Source organism: Tachyglossus aculeatus, chromosome 7, assembly GCF_015852505.1.
Source record: "Tachyglossus aculeatus isolate mTacAcu1 chromosome 7, mTacAcu1.pri, whole genome shotgun sequence".
NCBI lineage: Eukaryota > Metazoa > Chordata > Mammalia > Monotremata > Tachyglossidae > Tachyglossus > Tachyglossus aculeatus.
The window spans coordinates 28158147-28177573 of record NC_052072.1 but is presented as its reverse complement, the minus strand read 5'-3'; the positions used below and the strand labels follow the sequence as shown (position 1 = coordinate 28177573).

At 47.8% G+C, this 19427-nt stretch overlaps 1 protein-coding gene across 1 annotated transcript in view; it reads right to left on the bottom strand.

The window, feature by feature from the left end:
* Positions 1 to 11373: 11373 nt before the first annotated feature.
* The window catches only part of LOC119930855 (alpha-1,6-mannosyl-glycoprotein 4-beta-N-acetylglucosaminyltransferase-like), a 35359-nt gene continuing 27305 nt past the window's right edge, over positions 11374 to 19427 (bottom strand). Inside the window, exon 5 of the mRNA XM_038749573.1 lies at positions 11374 to 12834. Within this exon, the coding sequence (XP_038605501.1) occupies positions 11690 to 12834 (1145 nt within the window). The 3' untranslated portion in view covers positions 11374 to 11689. The remainder of the gene's footprint in view (positions 12835 to 19427) is intronic.

The following is a 19427-nucleotide window of genomic DNA, read 5'->3' as shown; positions in this document are numbered from 1 at the left end:
GGCTCTTGTCACTGAGCCACGCTGCTTCTGTACCCCACACCCTGCTTCCCGCTTCTCCAGAGCCTCAGTCAGTCTGCTCCGTGACCTTGGACGAGTCACTTTACTTCCCTGGGCCTCGGTTGCCTCGTCTGTAATACGGGGATAATAATAATAATAATAACAACAATAATAATAATAATGGTATTTGTTAAACGCTTACTACGTGCCAAGCACTGCTCTAAGAGCTGGGGTGGATACAAGGTAATGAGGTTGTCCCTCGTGGGGCTCACAGTCTTAATCCCCATTTCACAGATGAGGTAACTGAGGCACAGAGAATGATAATAATGACGGTATTTGCTAAGACTATGTGCCAAGCACTGTTCTAAGCACTAGGGGAGATACAAAGTAATGAGGTTGTCCCACGTGGGGCTCACAGTCTTAATCCCCATTTTACAGATGAGGTAACTGAGGCACAGAAAATGATAATAATGATGATGGTATTTGTTAAGCCCTTACTATGTGCCAAGCACTGTTCTAAGTGCTGGGGGAGATACAAAGTAATGAGGTTGTCCCACCTGGGGCTCACAGTCTTAATCCCCATTTTACAGATGAGGTAACTGAGGCACAGAGAATAATAATAATGACGGTATTTGTGAAGCACTTACTACGTGCCAAGCACTGTTCTAAGCACTGGGGGAGATACAAAGTAATGAGGTTGTCCCACGTGGGGCTCACAGTCTTAATCCCCATTTTACAGATGAGGTAACTGAGGCACAGAGAATGATAATAATGATGACGGTATTTGCTAAGCACTTACTATGTGCCGAGCACTGTTCTAAGCGCTGGGGGAGATAAAAAGTAATGAGGTTGTCCCTCGTGGGGCTCACAGTCTTAATCCCCATTTTACAGATGAAGTAATTGAGGCACAGAGAATAATAATTATGACAGTATTTACTTTGTGCCAAGCACTGTTCTAAGCACTGGGGGAGATACAAAGTAATGAGGTAACTGAGGCACAGAGAATAATATTAATGACGGTATTTGTTAAGCACTTACTATGTGCCAAGCACTGTTCTAAGCGCTGGGGGAGATACAAAGTAATGAGGTAACTGAGGCACAGAGAATAATAATAATGACAGTATTTGTTAAGCACTTACTATGTGCCAAGCTCTGTTCTAAGCACTGGGGGAGATACCGAGTAATGAGGTTGTCCCACGTGGGGCTCACAGTCTTAATCCCCATTTTACAGGTGAGGTAACTGAGGCACAGAGAATGATAATTATGACGGTATTTACTTTGTGCCAAGCACTGTTCTAAGCACTGGGGGAGATACAAAGTAATGAGGTAACTGAGGCACAGAGAATAATATTAATGATGGTATTTGTTAAGCACTTACTATGTGCCAAGCTCTGTTCTAAGCACTGGGGGAGATACCGAGTAATGAGGTTGTCCCACGTGGGGCTCACAGTCTTAATCCCCATTTTACAGATGAGGTAACTGAGGCACAGAGAATAATAATAATGACGGTATTTGTGAAGCACTTACTATGTGCCAAGCTCTGTTCTAAGCTCTGGGGGAGATACAAAGTAATGAGGTTGTCCCACGTGGGACTCACAGTCTTAATCCCCATTTTACAGATGAGGGAACTGAGACACAGAGAATGATAATAATGATGGTATTTGTTAAACACTTACTATGTGTTTAACACTTAAAGCACTTTAAACACTTAGAGAAGCAGCGTGGCTCAGTGGAAAAAGCCCGGGCTTTGGAGTCAGAGGTCATGGGTTCAAATCCTAGCTCTGCCAGTTGTCAGCTGTGTGACTTTGGGTAAGTCACTTCACTTCTCCGGGCCTTAGTTCCCTCATCTGTAAAATGGGGATGAAGACTGTGAGCCCCCCCATGGGACAACCTGATCACCTTGTAACCTCCCCAGTGCTTAGAACAGTGCTTTGCACATAGTAAGCGCTTAATAAATGCCATTATTATTATGTGCCAAGCACTGTTCTAAGCACTGGGGGAGATACAGAGTAATTAGGTTGTCCCTCGTGGCGCTCACAGTCTTAATTCCCATTTTACAGATGAGGTAACTGAGGCACAGAGAATGATAATAATGAGGGTATTTGTTAAGCACTTACTATGTGCCAAGGACTTTTCTAAGCACTGGGGGAGATACAAAGTAATGAGGTTGTCCCACATGGGGCTCGCAGTCTTAATCCCCATTTTACAGATGAGGTAACTGAGGCACAGAGAACGATAATAATGACGGTATTTGTTAAGCACTTACTATGTGCCAAGCACTGCTCTAAGCACTGGGGGAGATACAAAGTAATGAGGTTGTCCCTCGTGGGGCTCACACTCTTAATCCCCATTTTACAGATGAGGTAACTGAGGTCCAGAGAAGCTGAGGGACTTTCCCAAAGTCACCCAGCGGACAAGTGGCAGCGGTGGGATTAGAACCCACGTCCTCTGACTCCCAAACCTGGACTATTTCCACTAAACTGGACGTAGGACAGGGAATGTGTCCAGCCCGATTTGTCGTCTCCTCCCCAATGCTTAGCACAGTGCTTGCCACACAGTAAGCACCTAAATACCGCAAGTACATTATTATTTTTAATTATTAGGACGCTGCCCTGCCATCCCTCAGCCTGGCTCTCCAATCTGCAGTTCTCCTGCTCTTCCCCATTTCTTTGAACTCCAAATTCTCGGCTCCTCATTTCTGCGAGACCCATAGATTCATTCATTCATCCATTCAATCGTATTTATTGAGCGCTTCCTGTGTGCAGGGCACTGTACTAAGCGCTTGGGAAGTCCAAGTTGGCAACCTATAGAGACGGTCCCAAACCAAAAGCAGGATCACAGTCTAGATTCACAACGAAGCCTTCCTCTCCTCTTCTCTCCCTCCCTTCTGCTTCGCCGTGACTTTTACCCCCCTTCCCAGCCCCACAGCACTATGTACATATCTGTAATTTTATTCATTTATATTCATAATAATAAATAATAATAATTGTATTTGTTAAGTGCTTACCCTGTGCCAAGTACTGTACTAAGTGCCGGGGTGGAAATAAGTAAATCAGGCTGGACACAGTCCCTGTCCCCTGTGGGGCTCACCGTCTCAATCCCCATTTTACAGATGAGGCAGCTGAGGCACAGAGAAGTGAACTGACTCGTCCAAAGTCACGCAGCCGACAAGTGGTGGAACCGAAATGTCTGTCTCCCCGTCTAGACTGTAAACTCGTTGTGGGCAGGGAAAGGGTCTGCTATATCGTTAGATTTTGCTCTCCGAAGCGCGTAGTACAGTGATCAGCGTGGCTCAGTGGAAAGAGCCCGGGCTTTGGAGTCAGAGGTCATGGGTTCAAATCCTGACTCTGCCAGTTGTCAGCTGGGTGACTTTGGGCCAGTCACTTCTCTGTGCCTCAGTTCCCTCTTCAGTAAATGGGGATTAAGACTGTGAGCCCCCCGTGGGACAACCTGATTACCTTGTAACCTCCCCAGCGCTTAGAACAGTGCTCTGCACATAGTAAGCACTTAATAGATGGCATCATTATTATTATGTGCTCCCCCTCTGGACTGTAAACTTGTTGTGGGCAGGGAATGTGCTTATTGTTATATTATACTCTCCCAAGCGCTTAATAAAGTGCTCTGCACACAGTAAGTGCTCAATACGATTAAGTACAAAGCACTGAGGTAGATGTAAGATAATCAGAGAAGCAGCGTGGCTCAGTGGAAAGAGCCCGGGCTTTGGAGTCAGAGGTCATGAGTTCAAATCCTGACTCTGCCAATTGTCAGCTGGGTGACTTTGGGCAACTCACTTCACTTCTCTGGGCCTCACTTCCCTCATCTGTAAAATGGGGATGAAGACTGTGAGCCCCCCGTGGGACAACCTGATTGCCTTGTAACCTCCCCAGCGCCTAGAACAGTGCTTTGCACAGAGTAAGCGCTTAACAAATGCCATTATTATTATTATTAGCACACCGTAAGTGCTCAATAAATACGATTGACTGACTGACTGACCTCTAATTCTGCGGTCACACCCAGTCCCCGGATTGTGAGCGGGGCTGAAGGGAAGTAATTGCTTAACCAGAGCCATAAAAGAGTTGATATTTTTCATTTTAAAAATTCCCGTCTTCCTCATTCGGCAAGTACTTCTTGTTTCCCTTAAGCTCTCCAAAGTGTTAGCGAGAGGCCATGAAATCACTTTGGCCAATTCTTTTAGCGCCCGGGATGCAGGTAACATGGGATGCCGGTTCACTTTTTAAAAGAAAGGTGGAGGTTTAAAAAAAAACCCAATTGATGCCTCTGACTTTTCGGTATCTCTTCTATCGCTTTTGACTCTATGGGCATCAGTTTTCCACTGAGCCCCGCTGCTTCTCTACATGACTGTGAGCCCACTGTTGGGTAGGGACCGTCTCTATATGTTGCCAACTTGTACTTCCCAAGCGCTTAGTACAGTGCTCTGCACACAGTAAGTGCTCAATAAATACGATTGATTGATTGATTGATTGACTGTGAGCCCACTGTTGGGTAGGGACTGTCTCTATATGTTGCCAACTTGTACTTCCCAAGCGCTTAGTACAGTGCTCTGCACACAGTAAGCGCTCAATAAATACGATTGATTGATTGATTGATTGATTGAGGTGATGGCCCCCTTAGAATGGGCACCGAAGGGGCGATGCCACTAACCGGGCCTCTGTAACACTTTGAACAGGAGTTTATATTCATATGTATATATGTTTGTACATATTTGTTACTCTATTTATTTATTTATTTTACTTGTACATATCTATTCTATTTATTTTATTGTGTTAGTATGTTTGGTTTTGTTCTCTGTCTCCCCCTTTTAGACTGTGAGCCCGCTGTTGGGTAGGGACTCTCTCTATAGGTTGCCAACTTGGACTTCCTGAGCGCTTAGTACAGTGCTCTGCACACAGTAAGCGCTCAATAAATACGATTGATTGATTGATTGATTGATATTATTCTCATTAATTAATTCATTCATTCAATCATATTTATTGAGCGCTTACTGTGTGCAGCAGGCCCGGTTTTGGACATTTGGCTGCCCCGAGCGGGGGACTACGATTGCCACCCCTCCCTGGCTGGCGGATATCATTCATTCAATCATATTTATTGAGCGCTCACTGTGTGCAGAGCACTGTACTAAGCGCTTCGGAAGTCCAAGTTGGCAACATATAGAGACGGTCCCTACCCAACAGCTGGCTCACAGTCTAAAGGAGGAGACAGAGAACAAAACAAAACATATTAACTGTCAGCAGTGTCACTCTGGGCAAGTCACTTCACCTCTCTGGGCCTCAGTTCCCTCATATCAGGCTCCTAGATCCTTGTGATAATAATAATAATAATGATGGCATTTATTAAGCACTTACTACATGAAAAGCACTGTTCTAAGCGCTGGGGAGGTTACATGGTGATCAGGTTGCCCCACGGGGGGCTCCCAGTCTTAACCCCCATTTTACAGATGAGGGAACGGAGGCACAGAGAAGTGAAGTGACCTGCCCAAAGTCACACAGCTGGTAATTGGCAGAGTCGGGATTTGAACCCATAACCTCTGGCTCCAAAGCCTGGGCTCTTTCCACTGAGCCATGTGCGTTCTGTGGGACGCTCAGCATCATATGGAGGAACAAAATGAAAAACAGAATACATCTCCAAGGGTACCCCCTAACCTCCGCTCCTCCCCGCCTTACCTCCTTCCCCTCCCCACGGCACCTGTATATATGTTTGTGCAGATTTATTACTCTATTTATATATTTTACTTGTACCTATTTATTCTATTTATTTTATTTTGTTAACATGTTTTGTTTTGTTGTCTGTCTCCCCCTCCTAGACTGTGAACCCGCTGTTGGGTAGGGACCGTCTCTAGATGTTGCCAACTTGTCGTATGTATATATGTTTCTACAGATTTATTACTCTATTTATTTATTTTACCTGTACATATTTATTCCATTTATTTTATTTTGTTAATATGTCTTGTTTTGTTGTCTGTTTCCCCCTTCTAGACTGCGAGCCCACTGTTGGGTAGGGACCGTCTCTAGATGTTGCCAACTTGTACTTCCCAAGCGCTTAGCACAGTGCTCTGCACACAGTAAGCGCTCAATAAATATGATTGAATGAATGAATATATATGTATATATGTCTGTACATATTTATTACTCTATTGATTTGGGGCAAGTCATTTCACTTCTCGGAGCCTCAGTTCCCTCATCTGTAAAATGGCGATGAGGACTGTGAGCCCCACACGGGACAACCTGATCACCTTGTATCCCCCCCAGCGCTTAGAACAGTGCTTTGCACATAGTAAGCACTTAATAAATGCCATTATTATTATTATTATTATTCATTTTACTTGTACATATTTATTCCATTTATTTTATTTTGTTAATATGTTTTGTTGTCTGTCTCCCACGTCTAGACTGTGAGCCCACTGTTGGGTAGGGACCGTCTCTAGATGTTGCCAACTTGTACTTCCCAAGCGCTTAGCACAGTGCTCTGCACACAGTAAGCGCTCAATAAATACGATTGAATGAATGAATATATATGTATATATGTCTGTACATATTTATTACTTTATTGATTCATTTTACTTGTACATATTTATTCCATTTATTTTATTTTGTTAATATGTTTTGTTGTCTGTCTCCCCCTTCTAGACTGTGAGCCCGCTGTTGGGTAGGGACCGTCTCTAGATGTTGCCAACTTGGACTTCCCAAGCGCTTAGCACAGTGCTCTGCACAGAGTAAGCGCTCAATAAATACGATTGAATGAATGAATATGCATGTATAATATGTTTGTACATATTTATTACTCCATTCATTTTACTTGTACATATTTACTCCATTTATTTTATTTTGTTAATATGTTTTGTTGTCTGTCTCCCCCTTCTAGACTGTGAGCCCGCTGTTGGGTAGGGACCGTCTCTAGATGTTGCCAACTTGTACTTCCCAAGCGCTTAGCACAGTGCTCTGCACAGAGTAAGCGCTCAATAAATAAGATTGAGTGAATGAATATATATGTATATATGTTTGTACATGTTTATTACTCCATTCATTTTACTTGTACATATTTATTCCATTTATTTTATTTTGTTAATATGTGGTGTTGTCTCTCTCCCCCTTCTAGACTGTGAGCCTGCTGTTGGGTAGGGAGTGTCTCTAATGTTGCCAACATGTCCTTCCCAAGCGCTTAGTACCGTGCTCTGCGCACAGTAAGCGCTCAATAAATACGATTGAATGAATGAATGAATGAATGCTGGGTAGGGACCGTCTCTAGATGTTGCCGACTTGGACTTCCCAAGCGCTTAGTCCAGTGCTCTGCACACAGTAAGCGCTCAAGAAATGCGATTGAATGATTGAATAATAATAATAATAATAATAATGTTGGCATTTGTTAAGCGCTTACTATGTGCAAAGCACTGTTCTAAGCGCTGGGGGGGATACAAAGTGATCAGGTTGTCCCATGTGGGGTTCACAGTCTTAGTCCCCATTTTACAGATGAGGTAACTGAGACTCAGAGAAATTAAGTAACTTGCCCAAGGTCACACAGCAGACATGCGGTGGAGTCGGGATTCGAACCCCTGACCTCTGACTCCAAAGCCCGGGCTCTTTCCACTGAGCCACGCTGCTTCTCTTGAATGACTGAAAGATGCCGCTTCTGAGCCGCAGGACTCAGGGGCCAGAGCTGGGATGGTGGGAGGCTGGGAACTTACGAATCTTGAATTGCTGCCCGCGCTGCACCCCTTTGACAGTGCCCCCCCGAAGCAGCACCCTTTCTTACTCAGTGCCCCCAAACCGGCCCTGATGGGCAGGTGCAGCCAACCTCTTGGAGCAGAGGAGATGGCACTGACGTCTCCCCGTTTTAGACTGTGAGCCCACTGCTGGGTAGGGACTGCCTCTATATGTTGCCAACTTGGACTTCCCAAGCTCTTAGTACAGTGCTCTGCACACAGTAAGCGCTCAATAAATACGACTGATGATGATGATAATAATGATGGCATTTATTAAGCGCTTACTCTGTGCAAAGCACTGTTCTAAGCGCTGGGGAGGTTACGAGGAGCTCACCTCCTCCAGGAGGCCTTCCCAGACTGAGCCCCTTCCTTCCTTTCCCCCTCGTCCCCCTCCCCATCCCCCTCATTTTACCTCCTTCCTTTCCCCACAGCACCTGTATATATGTATATATGTTTGTACATATTTATTACTCTATTTATTTTACTTGTACATATCTATTCTATTTATTTTATTCTGTTAGTATGTTTGGTTTTGTTCTCTGTCTCCGCCTTTTAGACTGTGAGCCCACTGTTGGCTAGGGACTGTCTCTATATGTTGCCAACTTGGACTTCCCAAGTGCTTAGTACAGTGCTCTGCACACAGTAAGTGCTCAATAAATACGATTGATTGATTGATTTTCTTCTGATCCTCAGCCTTGAAGCTCCCTGGGGGCGAACCATTCACACCCACAGCATTTTTGTACAAAGCTGTAATTTATTTATTCATTTATATTAATGTCTAGCTCCCCCGCTAATAATAATAATGATGATGGTATTTGTTATGCGCTTACTATGTGCAAAGCACTGTTCTACGCGCTGGGGTGGATACGAGGTGATCAGGTTGTCCCACGTGGGGCTCACGATACTCACCCCCATTTTACAGATGAGGTCACTGAGGCACAGAGAAGTGAAGTGACTTCCCCAAGGTCACACAGCTGATAAGCGGCCGAGCTGGGATTAGAACCCATGACCTCTGACTCCCAAGCCCGGGCTCTTTCCACTGAGCCACGCTGCTTCTCCTAATCAATCAATCAATCAATCGTATTTATTGAGCGCTTACTGTGTGCAGAGCACTGTACTAAGCGCTTGAGAAGTACAAGTCGGCAACACATAGAGACGGTCCCTACCCAACAGCGGGCTCACAGTCTAGAAGGGGGAGACAGAGAACAAAACCAAACATACTAACAAAATAAAATAAATAGAATAGATATGTACAAGTAAAATAAATAAATAAATAAATAGAGTAATAAATATGTACAAACATATAGGCATATATACAGGTGCTGTGGGGAAGGGAAGGAGGTAAGATGGGGGGATGGAGAGGGGGACGAGGGGGAGAGGAAGGAAGGGGCTCAGTCTGGGAAGGCCTCCTGCAGTCTTTAGACTGCAAGGTCATAGTGGGCAGGGAATCTTTCTGTTTATTGTTATATTGAATTCTCCCAAGCGCTTAGTACAGGCTCGGCACGTGGTAAGTGCTCAATAAATACGATTGAATGAATAAATGCATGAATGAATGAACACAACACCCCCCCAGATCTCTGCCCCATCTGCCCAGGCAGTCTTGGGAGGTTCTCTGGGGTCAAAGTGAGGGTCAGAGCTCCAGAGTTGGGGTGCCAGGCCAAAGCTTGAGGGAGTGCCATCCATGCATCCGTGAGAAGCAGTGGGGCTCAGTGGAAAGAGCCCGGGCTTTGGAGTTAGAGGTCACGGGTTCAAATCCCGTCTCCGCCAGTTGTCAGGTGTGTGGCTTTCAGCAAGTCACTTAACTTCTCTGTGCCTCGGTTACCTCCTCTGTAAAATGGGGATTAAGACTGTGAGCTCCACATGGGACAACCTGATCACCTTGTAACCTCCCCAGCATTTAGAAGAGTATAGTAAGCGCTTAATAAGTGCCATTATTATTATTATTATTATTATCCATGCAGCTTCCCAGGCCAGCTTCCGAGCCACTGTTTTTTGGGGGAGGCAGCACCAGAATAGGCCCTGGCAGGCTTTCAACCGGCACAGTCACTTTTAAGTTCGGACCTCTTAGTTCCCTGGGAGAAGGGGAAGGGGCTGGGTGGCCAGGGAGGGTCGGGTGAGGTGGGCACGGGGGCTCCAGAGCTTGGTGGGGGTGAGGAAAGCTGTGGCCTTCCTCCTCTTCTCCTTCTTCCTCTCAGCCCCTCTGGTTGTCCTCCCTCCCACTCTAACTCTTATCTTCCTAGACTGTGAGCCCACTGTTGGGTAGGGACCGTCTCTATATGTTGCCAACTTGTACTTCCCAAGCGCTTAGTACAGTGCTCTGCACACAGTAGGCACTCAATAAATGTGATTGATTGATTAACTCCTATTTCTCCTTCCTCCTCTCCCCCCCTCTGGTTGTCCTCCCTCCCACTCTAACTCCTATTTCTCCTCCCTCATCTCCTTTTTTCCTCCCTTCCTTCTCCTTCCTCTCCTCCGCGGCTCCCTCAAAGCTCTGCCCCTCACGGTTCCACCTTCCACGTTCAGCCCCCTCACCACCTCACCTCAACGGAAACAAATAGTCGATGCCCACTTCCCTCCCCTTCCCTGCCCCTCCCTCTCCCTCCCCTCCCTCTCCTCTTCATCCAAACCACTACCTTGCTCATTCAATCTCTCATCCTATCCCAACTGGATTACTGCATCAGCCTCCTGTCCGATCTCCCATCCTCGTGTCTCTCCCCACTTCAATCCATACTTCATGCCGCTGCCCAGATCGTCTTTGTACAGAAACACTCTGGGCATGTTACTCCCCTCCTCAAAAATCTCCAGTGGCTACCAGTTAACCTACGCATCAGGCAAAAACTCCTCACACTGGGCTTCAAGGCTGTCCATCCCCTCGCCCCCGCCTACCTCACCTCCCTTCTCTCCTTCTCCAGCCCAGCTCGCACCCTCCGCTCCTCTGCCACTGCTAATCTCCTCACCGGGCCTCGTTCTCGCCTGTCCCGCCATCGACCCCCGGCCCACGTCCTCCCCCGGGCCTGGAATGCCCTCCCTCCCCACATCCACCAAGCTAGCTCTCTTCCTCCCTTCAGAGCTCTCCTGAGAACTCACCTCCTCCAAGAGGCCTTCCCAGACTGAGCCCCCTTTTTCCTCTCCTCCTCCCCATCCCCCCCGCCCTACTCCTTCCCCTCCCCACAACCCCTGTATATATGTTTGTCCAGAGTTATTACTCTATTTATTTTACTTGTACATATTTACTATTCTATTTATTTTGCTAATGATGTGCATTTAGCTTTAATTCTATTTGCTCTGACGACTTGACACCTGTCCACGTGTTTTGTTTTGTCGTCTGTCTCCCCTCTCTAGACTGTGAGCCCATTGTTGGGTAGGGACCGTCTCTATACGTCGCCAACGTGTACTTTCCAAGCACTTGGTACAGTGCTCTGCACACGGTAAGTGCTCAATAAATACGATTGAATGAATGAATGAAAAAGGTGCTGTTCCTTTTGTGGAATCCGTCACTGACAGACCTAATAATAATAATGGTGTTTATTAAGCGCTTACTATGTGCAAAACACTGTTCTAAGCGCTGGGGAGGTTACAAGGTGATCAGGTTGTCCCACGGGGGGGGGCTCACAGTCTTAATCCCCATTTTACAGATGAGGTAACCGAGGCACAGAGAAGCGAAGTGACTTGCCTAATGTGGGGCCTGAGGGCCTTGACTTCAAGTGACTCATTTTCCCTGCTTGGTCCTGCCTCCCAAGGTCCCAGGGCCACAGTAGAAACGGCTCCCCTTCGGGTCTTCGGGGCTCAGAGCCCGGGCAGAGAAGCAGAGTGTCGGACCCTCTCCCGGTGCTTCCTTGAGGTCCCTCCGAGTCCCCGGGGTGCTTGGGGCGGCCTTTCCCCCTTGAGCCGTTCGAGGATTTTACCTCCCGGTGTTTCGGGCCCATTCAGCCCCCCCATTAGCGTGCCTCCTCCTGCCCCCGTGTGCCGGGGGCTTCACCGCTCAGCGTCTTCGGTCCACACGTCCAAGTGCCTCACGATGAGCCAATCCCGCTGCTCCCGCAGGGCCACCAGCCTCACGCACCTCACCTCCCGTCCCCCTCCGCTGGCCGGCTCCTCCCAGGCCAGCTGGCCGTCCAGCAGCGGTCCCAGGGGACGGTAATCGGAGCAGTCTCGGCCCTCCCCGTCGAGCCGGCGGCCCAGCTCCACGCGGCCGGCCCTCAGCCGGTCCTTCTTCTCTTGGGCGGTGCCCGTCGCCACCCGCAGCCGGCGTACGCGGGCCGGCCGCAGGAACACCACCGTCAGGTGGCTGCCGGCCAGCACGGGGTGGCCCCAGAAGAAGCCGTCCCCCGGGGCGTAGGCCCGCTCGGGGGCGAAGCCGTCGTAGGCGGTCATGTCCGTGTGGAAGGTCGCCAGGGGGTTGGCGGCGACCCCGCCGCCGTCGTGGTACTCGTCGTCTTTTAGCTCGTTGATGGTGCCCCGGAAGGAGGAGTACGTGCCCACGTGCTGGAAGAGCGAAGGGCTGAGGCGGATGGGATCTTTCTGGGCCAGAAGCAGGCGGAAATGGTCGAGGAGCCAGTCGCAGGGCATCTCCTGGTAGAAGAGGAGCAGGAAGCGGGCGAGGCGAGGCAGGTCGCTGGCCCGGTAGAGCTTGCCGATGTAGCCCAGCTTGGAGAACTCCAGGGTGACCCAGGGGGTGTCCCGGTGGGCCTCGATGGCCCGGCGCACGGCGGTGAGGAAGCCCCGGGCGCAGCGGACGTCGTCCTCGATCATGAGGAAGTAGCGGGAGAGGTTGGCGGCGCAGCTCACCAGGAAGGCGTAGTCCACGTTCTGCTTGGAGCGGAAGGCCACCCGGTCCGCAGCGTCGCCGAAGTTGCGCTTCAGGCCCCGCAGCGGCGGGTAGGCGGCCGGCGGGGCGCGGACGAGCAGCAGCTGCCCCGCCAGCAGCTGGGAGGCAAAGCGGCCGGCCACCGCGGCCGCCGTGCGGCGGGCCCAGCGCGGGTCGGGATCGGCCAGGTGCACCACCACCAGCGCGTCCCTCAGCTCGGCCGCCGACGAGCTCTGGAACACGGAGCCCAAGGTGTCCAGGAGGTAACTGCCTCGGGGGCGGCGCACCGACGACAGCCCCACCGTCAGCAGCTCTGGAGGCAGAGAGGCCCGGGGGAAAGGGAGTTGTCAGCGGGGTGGGCAGTCTGGTAGACCGTGAGCCCACTGTTGGGTAGGGACCGTCTCTATGTGTCGCCGATTTGTACTTCCCAAGCGCTTGGTACAGCGCTCTGCGCACGGTAAGCGCTCAATAAATACGACTGATTGACCGAGGAGGGCCGCTCAGGGGAAAGGGCCCGGGCTCGGGGGTCAGAGGTCACGGGTTCTCATCCCGGCTCCGCCGCTTGTTAGCTGGGCGACTTTGGGCGGGTCGCTTCACTTCTCTGGGCCTCAGTTCCCTCATCCAGAAAATGGGGATGGAGACCGGGAGCCCCCCGTGGGACAGCCTGATCCCCTCGTAACCGCCCCAGCACTTAGAACACATAGTAAGTGCTTGATAAATGCCGTTATTATTATTATCCTCTGGGCCTCTGTTCCCTCATCTGGAAAATGGGGATGAAGACCGGGAGCCCCCCCGTGGGACAGCCTGATCCCCTCGTAACCGCCCCAGCACTTAGAACACATAGTAAGTGCTTAATAAATGCCATTATTATTGTTTTTCTCTGGGCCTCAGTTCCCTCATCTGGAAAATGGGGATGAAGACTGGGAGCCCCCCCATGGGACCACCTGATCCCCTTGTAACCGCCCCAGCGCTTAGAACAGTGCTTTGCACATAGTAAGTGCTTAATAAATGCTATTATTATTATTATTGTTGTTCTCTGGTCCTCAGTTCCCTCAACTGGAAAATGGGGATGAAGACTGTGAGCCCCCCGTGGGACAACCTGAACTCCTGGTAACCTCCCCTGCGCTTAGAACAGTGCTTTGCACATAGTAAGCGCTTAATAAATACCATTATTATTATTATTCTCTGGACCTCAGTTCCCTCAACTGGAAAATAGGGATGAAGACTGTGAGCACCCCCGTGGGACAACCTGATCCCCTTGTAACCGTCCCAGCACTTAGAACAGTGCTTTGCATATAGTAAGTGCTTAATAAATGCCATTATTATTATTATTATTCTCTGGGCCTCAGTTCCCTCATCTGTAAAATGGGGATTAAGACTGTGAGCCCCCCGTGGGGCAACCTGATCACCTTGTAACCTCCCCAGGGCTTAGAACAGTGCTTTGCACATAGTAAGCGCTTAATAAATACCATTATTATTATTATTATTATTATTATTATTATTATTATTATTCTCTGGGCCTCAGTTCCCTCATCTGTAAAATGGGGATGAAGAAGACTGTGAGCCCCCCGTGGGGCAACCTGATCACCTTGTAACCTCCCCAGGGCTTAGTACAGTGCTTTGCACATAGTAAACGCTTAATAAATGCCATCATCATTATTATTATTATTATTCTCTGGGCCTCAGTTCCCTCATCTGTAAAATGGGGATTAAGACTGTGAGCCCCCCGTGGGGCAACCTGATCACCTTGTAACCTCCCCAGGGCTTAGAACAGTGCTTTGCACATAATAAGTGCTTAATAAATGCCATCATCATCATTATTATTATTATTCTCTGGGCCTCAGTTCCCTCATCTGTAAAATGGGGATTAAGACTGTGAGCCCCCCGTGGGGCAACCTGATCACCTTGTAACCTCCCCAGGGCTTAGAACAGTGCTTTGCACATAATAAGTGCTTAATAAATGCCATTATTATTATTATTATTCTCTGGGCTTCAGTTCCCTCCGCTGGAAAATGGGGATGAAGACTGTGAGCCCCCCGTGGGACAACCTGATCCCCTTGTAACTGCCCTAGCACTTAGAACAGGGCTTTGCACATAATAAGTGCTTAATAAATGCCATTATTATTATTATTATTCTCTGGGCCTCAGTTCCCTCAGCTGGAAAATGGGGATGAAGACTGTGAGCCCCCCGTGGGGCAACCTGATCACCTTGCAACCTCTCCAGCGCTTAGAACAGTGCTTTGCACATAGTAAGCGCTTAATAAATGCCATTATTATCATCACCATCAACAATGGTATTAATCGAGCGTTTCCTATCTGCAGAGCACTGTACCAAGTGCTTGGGAGAGCACAATACAGCAGAGTTGGTAGACATGAGCCCGTTGTTGGGTAGGGACCGTCTCTATCTGTCGCCAAATTGTACTTTCCTAGCGCTTAGTACAGTGCTCTGCACCAAGTGCTCAATAAATACAATTGAATGAATGAATGTTCCTTCCAACGAGTTTTTAGTCCAGAGGGGGAGATAGACATTAATAGAAATAAATCGTTTATAATAATAACTGATAGGTATGTACATAAGGCAAATATCTTCTCCCTCTTCCCCTTCCCACAGCACCTTTATATATGTTTGTGCAGTTTGATTACTCTATTTTTTTGACTTGTCCATATTTACTATTCTATTTCTTTTGTTAATGATGTGCATCTAGCTTTACTTCTATTTATTCTGACGACTTGACACCTCTCCATCCCCCCCATCTTACCTCCTTCCCTTCCTCACGGCACCTGTATCTATGTATATATGTTTGTACATATTTATTACTCTATTTATTTATTTATTTATTTTACTTGTACATATCAATTCTATTTATTCTATTTTATTAGTATGTTTGATTTTGTTCTCTGTCTCCCCCTTCTAGACTGTGAGCCCACTGTTGGGTAGGGACTGTCTCTATATGTTGCCAACTTGGACTTCCCAAGCGCTGTACAGTGCTCTGCACACAGTAAGCGCTCAATAAATACGATTGATGATGATGATGATGATGTCCACGTGTTTTGTTATATATATTTATTACTCTTTATTTATTTATTTATCTATTCTATTTATTTTATTTTGTTAGTATGTTTGGTTTTGTTCTCTGTCTCCCCCTTCTAGAGTGTGAGCCCGCGGTTGGGTAGGGACCGTCTCTATGTGTTGCCGACTTGGACTTCCCAAGCGCTTAGTACAGTGTTCTGCACACAGTAAACGCTCAATAAATATGATTGATTGATTGATTGATTGATTGATTGTTGTGATGTCTGTCTCCCCCTTCTAGACTGTGAGCCCGCTGTTGGGTAGGGACCGTCTCTATATGTCGCCGACTTGTACTTCCCAAGCGCTTAGTCCAGTGCTCTGCACGCAGTAAGCGCTCAATAAATACGACTGAGTGAATGAATGAATGGAATATCAAATGCCTCAAGGTCACAAATCTAAATCCAAGTCACCTTGAAACCAAGGACCTCGGGAGAGACTGGTCAGTGCTTCACACATAGTAAGCGCTTAATAAATTCCCTCATTATAATTATGGGTTTGGAGTCACCATCTAAACCCTCTGGGGGAGGGTCCAGAGTCAGCCAGACCCCCGGCGGGTCCCTCAGACCCCGGTTGTCAACTTGTACTTCCCAAGTGCTTAGTACAGTGCTCTGCACACAGTAAGCGCTCAATAAATACGATTGATTGATTCTGAGCCCCATCCTACCTAAATATAATAATAATAATAATAATTGCGGTATTTGTTAAGCGCTGCCAAACACTGTACTAAGTATGGGCTAGCCGCGAGCTTGTCAGGTTGGACACAGTCTCTGTCCCACTTGGGGCTCACATTCTTAATCCCCATTTGACAGATGAGGGAACCGAGGCCCAGAGAAGCGAAGTGACTTGCCCAAGGTCATGCAGCAAGAAGCAGCGTGGCCCAGTGGAAAGAGCCCGGGCTTTGGAGTCAGAGGTCAAGGGGTTCAAATCCCGGCTCTGCCAACTGTCAGCTGTGTGACTTTGGGCCAGTCACTTCACTTCTCTGGGCCTCGGTGACCTCATCTGGAAAATGGGGATGAAGACTGTGAGCCCCCCATGGGACAACTTGATCACCTTGTGCCTCGGTTACCTCATCTGGAAAATGGGGATGAAGACTGTGAGCCCCCCATGGGACAACTTGATCACCTTGTAACTGCCCCAGCGCTTAGAACAGTGCTTTGCACATAGTAGGCACTTAATAAATGCCATTATTATTATTATTATTATTATTATTATTATTAAACATGTGGCAGAGCCGGGATTAGAACCCGCTTCCTGTGACTCCCAGGGTTGTTCCCTTTCCACTAGGCCAAGGTGTTTCCCTGTGGATTGCTCCGGGGAACCCCCGGCCAGTCCATTTTCCACTTGAACCCACTCATGAACCCTTCTAATAATAATAATGGCATTTATTAAGCGCTTACTATGTGCAAAGCACTGTTCTAAGCGCTGGGGAAGTTACATGGTGATCAGATCATCCCACGTGGGGCTCACAGTCTCAATCCCCATTTTACAGATGAGGTAACTGAGGCCCAGAGAAGTGAAGTGACTTGCCCGAAGTCACACAGCTGACAATTGGCGGAGCTGGGATTTGAACCCATGACCTTTGACTCCAAAGCCCGGGCTCTTCTCCACTGAGCCACGCTGCTTCTCTATAATAATGGCATTTGTTGAACGCTTACTCTGTGCAAAGCACAGTTCTAAGCGCTGGGGAGGTTACAAGGTGATCAGGTTGTCCCACGGGGGGCTGACAGTCTCAATCCCCATTTTACAGATGAGGTAACTGAGGCCCAGAGAAGTGAAGTGACTTGCCCAAAGTCACACAGCTGACAATTGGCAGAGAGCCCGTTGCTGGGTAGGGACCGTCTCTGTCTGTTGCCGACTTGTCCTTCCCAAGCGCTCAGTACAGTGCTCCGCACATAGTAAGCGCTCGATACTACTAAGTGAACGAATGAACATGAAATCCCAGGAAGGAAACTGGAAAACTGATTTTGTTGATTCCCTTTTTCTTCAATGCTTGTCTCCCTCTCCCCACCCGGACACTCTCCTCTCAGGAGACAATCCCGGCTCCGCCAACTGTCGGCAGTGTGACTTTGGGCAAGTCACTTCACTTCTCTGTGCCTCAGTTCCCTCATCTGTCAAATGGGGATGAAGACTGTGAGCCCCCCGTGGGACAACCTGATCACCTTGTAACCTCCCCAGCGCTTAGAACAGCGCTTGGCACAGAGTAAGCGCTTAATAAATGCCATTATCATTATTATTAAGACCTAGTGTCTTAATAATAGCTGGGCGTCCTAGTGGAAAGAGCACCGGCCTGAGAGTCCGAGGACCTGGGTTCTAATCCCGGCTCTGCCAATTGCTTGCTGTGTGACCTTGGCAAGTCACTTAACTTCTCCGCGCCTCAGTCTGCTCATCTGAAAAATGGGGATTTCATACTTGATCTCCCTCCTACTTGGACTGTGAGCCCCAGAAGCAGCGTGGCTTCAGTGAAAAGAGCACGGGCTTTGGAGTCAGAGGTCAAGGGTTCGAATCCCTGCTCTGCCAATTGTCAGCTGTGTGACTTTGGGTAAGTCACTTCACTTCTCTGGGCCTCGGTTACCTCATCTGTAAAATGGGGATTAAGACTGTGAAGCCCCCCGTGGGACAACCTGATCACCTTGTAACCTCCCTGGCGATTAGAACAGTGCTTTGCACGTAGTAAGCGCTTTATAAATGCCATCATTATTATGTGGGACAGGGACAGTGTCCGGCCTGATTCATAATACTGCCACCACTACTACTAATAACATTAATAGTATTTATTAAGCAGTTACTACGTGCCAGGCACTGTACTAAGCACTGGGGTGGATACGAGCAAATTGAGTGGAACACAGTCCAGGTGGGGCTCACAGTCTCAATACCCATTTTACAGCTGAGGGGACTGAGGGCCAGAGAATAATAATAATAATAATAATAATAATAATAATGGCATTTGTTAAGCACTTACTATGTGCTAAGCACCGTTCTAAGTGCTGGGGGGGATACAAGGTGATGAGGTTATCCCACGGGGGGCTCACAGTCTCAATCCCCATTTCACAGATGAGGTAACTGAGGCTCAGAGAAGTGAAGTGACTTGCCCAAGATCACACAGCAGACAAGTGTCAGAGTCGGGATTAGAACCCATGACCTTCTGACTCCGAGGCCCGGGTTCTAGCCACTACATCACGCTGCTTCTGTGCACCATACTGACTCACTTGTATCTATCCTTGTTTGTCACATAATAAACACTTAAAAAAAACATTACCCCCCCCCCCACAAAACAAACAAAAAACCTGTCAAGGAGACTAGAGGTGATAGAGGAGCAGCGTGGCATAGTGGAAAGAGCACGGGCTTTGGAGTCAGAGGTCATGGGTTCAAATCCCGCCTCCACCAATTGTCAGCTGTGTGACTTGGGCAAGTCACTTAACTTCTCTATGCCTCAGTTACCTCATCTGTAAAATGGGGATTAAGTCTGTGAGCCCCACGTGGGACAACCTAATCGCTTTGTACCCCCCCAGCGCTTAGAACAGTGCTTTGCACATAGTAAGCGCTTAATAAATGCCATTATTATTATTATTATTATAGAGATCTTGTGAGAGAGATCTCCCTCCCCTTCTGTATATGCCAGACTACTACTCTTTCCACAGTCAAAACATTATAAGGTTATAATATAATATAATGTAATGCAATGCAATATAATAAATTATAATACTATCTTTAACATATAATAATGATAATATATTATATTATATTATATATTACATTACATTATATTACATACGACATATTACATTACACTACATTATATTAAATTACATTGCATTACATTATATTATATTACATTA